The sequence below is a fragment of the Astatotilapia calliptera genome, chromosome 23 (assembly GCF_900246225.1).
Source record: "Astatotilapia calliptera chromosome 23, fAstCal1.2, whole genome shotgun sequence".
NCBI classification, from domain to species: Eukaryota; Metazoa; Chordata; class Actinopteri; order Cichliformes; family Cichlidae; genus Astatotilapia; species Astatotilapia calliptera.
In genome coordinates this window covers 41,804,426-41,812,051 of record NC_039323.1, presented here as the reverse complement: position 1 = coordinate 41,812,051, position 7,626 = coordinate 41,804,426, and the positions used below count along the sequence as shown (strand labels likewise).

The window sequence follows — 7,626 nt, the reverse complement described above, 5'->3', positions numbered from 1 at the left end:
TCGTGTCAGTACAGCAGAAGCACAGGACTGAACTGCTCTGAAGGTCTTCTGCACTGATCTGTTCTCTGTGCAGTCACCCCCACGCTGCACACACTGTGCTGTATCCATGGACTAAAGGCACGAGCAGACGTCACTCACCCTCTGTATACTCTGCTAAAATCGCTTCACTGAAATCATTGTTATCTTATAGAAACTCTCTCTGTTCTTCCTGATTCATCAAAACAAAGTCTGAGCTGATAAGAAGAAGGGCAAAAGGAGTAAGACCACACAGGGGTTGCATTTTGTTAATTGTACAGCTTTATTGCTTCTTTAGTATGGACTTGAATAGTGAGCAGATATCCACTGAACAAAGCTTAGACTTCAGTACAGGATATATGTGAGACAAAGGCTTCAGAGGAAGAACATGAATGGGAGAAACCAGGGCTGGTACAGAACATGTTTGTTTCAAGCTCAAAGCCTGTCAGAGGACTGCTCTGAAACATGCTGGGCCATGTGAGTGTCTCCAGATGACTTCTCTCTTTAAAAACTCCAGCGCCTCTTACTCGACTGCCTTGGCGGGCCGATTTTTGTTATACTTTAAACAGTGATACTAATGAGTTAAGAAGTAACTATAGAAAGAGAAGCAGGGAAGACACAGATATCCTCTAAGGAAAGGGGGAAAGAAGAATTCTGGAGTCGTCCATCCCAGTTGATGCTGGTTATTCACGGGGCTGAGCTCCTTCAGTGCCCCGGGTCACCCACCAGCACTTGGCCTCTAGGAGGAGGCGGCAGCGTTGGGCTTATCGTCACGAGTCACGGGGATGCTGCGCTCGCTGCGGCCAGACTCGCTCCCCCCGCTGACCTTTGGTCCGGTCAGAGTCAGCAGACCGTCAGCTGACAAGGTGCAGTTGATGGATGATTGGTCAACGCTAGAGGGGAGGCGGTAACGGCGATGAAACTCACGGGAGATGTAACCGTGGTCGTCCTGAAAAACAGCAGTATTGATGCCATGAAGCCGTTGTCAGTCCAGGGAAAGCTTCACTCAGCTCACTCTCACGAGAGAGCGAGCACACACTGCTTCCTGCTAACTGCTGAGGGTTTCAGCCTTCAAAGTAAGAGACCAACCCAGGTCTATTAAGACGGGTGACAAACTGAGTGGAGTTGTTGTGAGCCAGGATAAGTTAGTATTGTGTGTTAAATGTATATTTAGTCTTTTCAGTCCAACATGACTTGTTTTTCCTCTTTTCATTTCCACTAATAACACAAAATAAAATGATAATGTCCAGGCTAGAGGACACCTAGCTACACACCTATTACACCCCATAACAACACAGAAGGCATCTTCATGTGATCAAATACATCCTTTTACCTTTCCTACATATTACAGGGAACTTTCTCACAGTCTAACATAAACAGGTTTGTATGTCTAAGCACCGTGGTTACATATGTACGTGTGGTTTGTTGCTACATCTCTGATCAGTGATCTGACTCGTGTTGGAAAATCCCTCAGGAAGCCTTTACGTCCTATGAGTCTAACTCACTCACTCGTGGTGTGTGCATCAGAGAGGAGGACTACCTGTCTTTCTCCATGCTTGCCCTGGATCTCCACATAGTCGTCAGCGACCTTCACACTGAGCTCATCGGGAGAGAAGTGCTTGACGTCCAAGTAGACTGTGAACTTATCCCTGTCAGATCTCACCTGAGGGAGACAGACACAGAGAACATCTCTTGACCTTAACTTCTGAAACTTTGGGTCAACAACTTCATTTCTTGACTCTACGTTGTATGGAGCACAGTAGATGTTAGCTTTCAGTCTAACTAAACTCAAGACAAAATACAAGTATGTATTAAACAAAAGATGTACGCCGTCTATCCTCTAATAACCACAGAATATGAGACTAAATCCATATTTTTTACCTCTGAGATCCCAGAGTTGGAAAAATCCAAAACGTTGCGGAAGAGTGACTGTCTGTAATAGGGGCTGATGGTGGAGGCGGCGTAAGGGAAGAGGTCGTAATCAAACATGCCCTCTCCAAAAAACTGGTCAAAGAGTCTGGCAGGGTAGACAGAGCCCAGGGCACGTCTGAACCAGGGGTGCTGGATGGCAATATCCATGGCAACTGAAGACAGTCTGGTCTACTTTGGCTTGGTGGGGAATCCAGCAGAGGAAAAATGGAGATGAGGTAAGAATGGGAGAACGGTGGCAGTAAAGCAGTGGCTGAAGAAGGCTTTCAGAGTGCTTTGCTCCCCTCTCTACAGCTGCCTCCTCTTTATATACCTGAGAGCCAGAAAGAGAGGCTTTAGCCACGATCCCTCTGGAATGGCATTATCTCAGCATGGTGGGTTGGGCCCTGTCAGCAGAATCAGGGTTGAGGATGGGGGGGCACCACTAGGTCCAGTCCCTGCTGGGACGCAGCGGTAGTCACATCAGACACCCGGGGCTGCCAAAACAAACTGTGCTAGACGGAGAGGAGGAGGGGAGAGACAATGAGCTCAGGAAGCCAACTAAAGACACACAGGGATTTCACCTGTGTGACAAAGCATCACACACATACACGTAGATCTGTTCTGTCAGTCAGTCGGTGACATAATGCTGTGGTATTGTTCTGCCTGTGTGTTTGGATGACGGGCAGATTTAGTAACAATGCAGTCCAGAGTCAATGGAACAACAGCTGACAGAGAAATGTGAGAAAGGAAGTGTGCCCTTCAATTCCAGCATTTTACAATGAGGGGGAAATAAAACCGGTCTGGACCTCAGCAGGCCTCGCAAATTCTTCCCAAGGTCGGACCATCAGTACTGAGAGAAGCTGCATGTCATACTCTACAGTCCTCAATTAGCAGGTTAAAGTTCACAAGAGTAGGACTGAACAAGTATGGCTTGAAGGGCTTCTAGGAGAAAGCCTCTTCTTTCTATAAAGAGCATGGCAGCACAGCAAAATCCTGAGGAACAATCAATCCATTTATTGATAAGCACATTTAAAAACAACAGGTTGACCAAAGTGCTGTAGATAGTAAAAAAGTAGCTCGAACATGCACAAAGAACAAAACAAAACTCAGTCACAATCAAAAGCTAGAGAGTAAAAATGTGTTTTCAAACGGGTTTTAAAAAGTGTCGGAGAGAAGTTTGGGTGCAGCAGAGGCCCGATCTGTGTTTCCTGTTTCCTGTCAGCTGGCCTGAGAGTTCTCTTTGGAGTATTATTAGTTATCAGATCAGAGAGGTATGATGGAGATAATCCAGTTAGAGATTTAAAAACAAGCATTAAAATCAATTCAACAACGTACTGGAAGCCAGTTTAAATGAGCCAAGACTGGGGAAATATGGTGTGTTTGGTCTGTGCAAGTGTAGATGTTTGGCTGCGATGCACCAACACAAGCACCTGTCAGCGTGGTGAATGTTTGCAGCCACACAACCTGTCCAACAACTAAAGCGTGGACAGCAATGACCAAAGGACAGCGGGTCTGTCTGATGTCTCAGTGTTGGTGTTGAAGACGGAGAAACTGTTTAAATTATGCAGTAGAACAACTATATGACCAAGTTCGGTTTTTTGTCAGCCATATTTGGGTTACTCATGTTGATTAGCATTAGCCGACTTCTTGGCTAATGCTAACTGAATGACCAGACCAGGGATTGGTCAGTCCTAGACCAACGTCATTATGATGCAGCACCATGAGTGATGGTTAACTTTCAAAGGGCTGGTCAGTAAGTTTTCTTTTTTGCAGAGCCTTATATATAAATGGCAGATGAAGTTCCTCATACTGGGTCTATTCTGCACGAGGTGATATTCAAGGATCAAGCACGGCGCTCATAAACAAGAGGCCTGGTCTTGTGCAGCATAAGATCAGTTTTGGCAGAGCGACGGTGAAAGAAAGTGAGACTCACACAAACAGAGACACAAATGACTTAAAAACATAAAGGGGTCTGGTCCCAATGTCCTCACACACTTTCAGTTGTTCTACTGTAATAGATAAAGTTGTGATGTGACAGAAGCCTTTACACAGAAATATACATTTTATCACAGTAAGGCATAGCTTCAGAATTCTAATTTATAGCTAAGGGTCACTTCCCATGTCTGTTGTTTCTCCACCAGTGGCTTCCCGCTGCCTGAATGGGTCTAATCCCACAGGGCTTTGGCCAGCGAACACGGGGGCTTAGCCGCTCCATGCACCCACAGGCCAAGAGCAACTGGGCTGGGTAGCTGGGTTGGGATGTTTTGGGGGCAGTTTAGGCAGCTTGTTAGGGTTCAGGGTTGCTACCGGATGCAGATGTACTTGCACTGGCTGCATTTCAGCAAAGTCAGCATTCTGAGGGTTTTTTCAATGGTTCAGATAATGCCCGTGTTCTCCATGTTTTCACAGCTCTGAAAAGCTGTTTTGGTCCACAAACTGGCGACTCATGCCCATATTCAAGAGTTTTTCATAAGAAAATAAAGTAGGTTGATCAGGGCAAACACTAATGGTAACATAAATGTTTACATTTAGTTAAAAGCATCCCAAAGTCAACCTGCCATATACACTACAATATATACTGGTCAAGAGTTTCAGAATGCCCCAATCTTTCCAGCTCTTCAAGTCATTCAAGTCCAATGAACAGTTTAAGGTACAAAGGTAAGTGCTGAACTGCCAAAGGTTATGAAAGGTAAGGTTGGCCAAAACTGAAGAATAATGTGCATTTCAGAATTATACAAAAAGGCCTTTTTCAGGGACAACATGGTTAACAGTTTAAAGCAGTTCTGCAGCAATGAGGTTGATCAAGCCTTGAAAGCTGCTGCTACTAATTCCTACAGCTGTTCCAACCTTTCTGGATTACTTCCCCCTCTGTCTGCATAAAAGCAGTGCTGGGACACACTGATGTACCCTCGTGAGCATCAGCTGAACACTATTGTCCTGCAGAAAGTAATGTGTTGCTACAAACATGGTGAGAAAGAGGCAATTAACAGTGGAAGAGACACAGACCATCATAACACTTATAAATGTCGGTCTGTCCTACAGAGAGACTGCAAAGAAAGTCAAGGTGTCAGTGAGTCCAGTTTCCTTCAGCATCAAAGGCTCAGAAACTGTGACAGCAGGAGGTCTGCAGACCCAAAGACACGACTGACTCAGAGGACAAGTTTCTGAGAGTTAACAGCTGTGTGATCAGCAGCTCACAGGACAACAGCTTCAAGCAGCTTCATACTGGTTGTAGTGAGAAAGTCTCAGTTTCAGCTGTGAAGAGAAAACTTCAAGCTGCAGGTTTGACAGGACGAGTGGCAGCAAGAAAGCCCGAATAAGACAAAGAGGCTCGTCTGGGCCATGAAACACCGACACTGGACTACTGAAGACTGCAAGAAGGTTTTATGGACTGATGGATCAAAATCTGAAACCTACGGTTCATCACGCAGGATCTTTGTACACCGTCGAGTGGGGGAAAGGATTATTAGAAATATTAAAAATTAGATTAATAGATATTTAAGTTACATACTCTCTTCCCAGACATAAAAACATTTACAGCAAATAAAATGATTTGATGACAGGTCTTTAAAAACGAAATTAAACCTTTAAACACACACAGTGCACATTAACTTCTTGTCTTTAACATTTTCCATGTTTCAACCTGAGAACATTTTTTCTCACTCTCACTGTGTCAGAAGTATTTCATCTAATCTGTATAGTAAGTACCACATTACAACAGTTATATTGTAAGGGTAAGGTTCTTCAACAACACCGTGTGCTCTGCTGCCCCCTACTGGACTTTCAGAATATTTTCTTACTTATATACTGTCAGAAAGTATTACTTTAATATACGAATAGGTATCTATTATTATTATTATTATTATTATTATTATTATTATTATTATTATTTACACATTTTAATACTTTTTTTCCCTTTCACAGAATTTTCCTGTTATTTTAAATAGATATCAACACAATTACCAAAGCAGAATTAACACGTCTAACATAAAATGACAAGAAACACCAATAACTGTGAATGAGGATTTTTTTGGACGAAAACTGTTTAGTTTCTGGTTTGTTTGTTTGTTTGTTTTTCAAATTAAAGACTAAAAAATATTGTTGCAAACCATTTCCTGGTGACTGCCATCATCCTCCAACAGCCACTCACTATTAGTCAGGGAATACTGGTTCGTTCCTTGTGTTAGGAGCCTTTTTAGGCTTGAATCAGAATCTGAATAATTTGTTGTTCCCAGAGGAAATTATGTGGTCACAGTTGCTCCTAAACAGTAAGTCATGGTCAAATTTATTTATATAGCACTTTTCAAACAGCCGAGGCTGCACAAAGTGCTTAAAAATATGAAAGTGGCATTAAAAAGCAACAATGTAAAACAATAATAACAATAATAGGACAATAAAAGAATTAAAACAATAACTAAAACTAATTCAAATAAGACCAGAATGCCTGGGTCATAGTGTGTTAAAAGTCAGGGCATAGAAATGTGTTTTTAGTAAAGATTTAAATTGCTCAAGTGTTTGTGCAGATCTAATATTTAAGGGGAGACTATTCCAAAGTCTGGGACCTGCCACAGAGAAGGATCTATCACCACGGGATTTGAGGTTAGTCCGTGGGATGGACAGCATTAGTTTTGAGCTAGACCTCGTGGTTTTTCCTGGAGCATAGGCAGAGAGGAGCTCAGACAGGTAAGGAGGAGCTCAGGCATTAAGTGACTTAAAAACAAAAAGTAAAAGTTAAAATTGGATCCTGTAGGAGACAGGAAGCCAGTGTAAAGAAGCTAAAACTGGGGTTATATGCTCTCTCCGTTTGGTACCAGTTAGCAGGCGAGCAGCTGCATTTTGAACCAGCTGAAGACGGTGGATGGTGGCCTGATCTAGACCATAATACAACGAATTGCAGTAGTCCAATCTGCAAGTAAGGAAAAGGTGAATAACACGCTCAAAGATGTTAGCCGGGAGGGATGGCTTTACCTTGGCTAGCTGCGTTAACTGAAAGAAGCAGGACTGAACTACTGCACTCACCTGCTTATTCAATTTAAAAGAACCATCAATGTAGACACCGAGGTTTTTTTTACATGTGTTTACAATACGAGGAAAAGGCGCCCAGAGTGCTGTCGATATGATTAACGTTGTCAAAAATGACAACCTCAGTTTTATTTTCATTTAGCTTTAAAAAATTTAATGACCACCACTGTTTGACATCATCAAGGCAGCGTAATAAGAGCTGCGGATGGTCTGACCCTGCTTTTAAAGGTAGATAAATCTGCAAATCATCAGCAAAACAGTGAAATGAAATGCTGCACCGCGAGAAGATGGAGCCCAATGGCAACAAATAGAGTGAGAACAGGGCAGGACCCAAAATAGAGCCTTGAGGTACACCGTATTTAAGAGGGGCTATTTTGGAGTTGTGGGGGCCCATATTGACAAAAAAACCTTTCTGACAAATAGGACCGAAACCACTGTAGGGCAGATCCTTTTAGGCCAGCATGAAATTCTAGCCGTGATAACAGGATGTCACGGTTGACCGTGTCAAAAGCTGCTGACAAGTCCAACAATAAAAGGGCAGCAGTGCTGCCAGAGTCCAGAGTTAAAAGAATATCGTTAAAAACCCTTAAAAGTGCCGTCTCAGTGCTATGTAGTGATTTAAAACCAGATTGAAGTTTTTCAGAGATCATATTAAAATCAAGGTGGGCCTGCAACTGT

The 7,626-nt window shown here is 43.1% G+C and overlaps 1 protein-coding gene across 1 annotated transcript; it reads right to left on the bottom strand.

Annotated features, from left to right (window-relative positions):
• Positions 1-274: 274 nt before the first annotated feature.
• cryaa (crystallin, alpha A) lies at positions 275-2,250 on the bottom strand. Its single transcript, XM_026158357.1, has 3 exons — positions 1,897-2,250; positions 1,556-1,678; positions 275-964 (listed from the first exon to the last, which is right to left on the bottom strand). The coding sequence occupies exons 1-3, from the start codon at positions 2,092-2,094 to the stop codon at positions 755-757; spliced, it is 531 nt and encodes a 176-aa protein (XP_026014142.1). The 5' UTR covers positions 2,095-2,250; the 3' UTR covers positions 275-754.
• Positions 2,251-7,626: the final 5,376 nt, after the last annotated feature.

Coding starts and splice junctions, on each gene's coding strand:
- cryaa (XM_026158357.1), bottom strand. CDS start 2,094: ATGGATATTGCCATCCAGCACCCCTGGTTCAGACGTGCCCTGGGCTCT. Junction 1,679..1,896: donor CCAACTCTGGGATCTCAGAG/GTAAAAAATATG, acceptor TGTCTCCCTCAG/GTGAGATCTGACAGGGATAA. Junction 965..1,555: donor GCAAGCATGGAGAAAGACAG/GTAGTCCTCCTC, acceptor GCTGTTTTTCAG/GACGACCACGGTTACATCTC.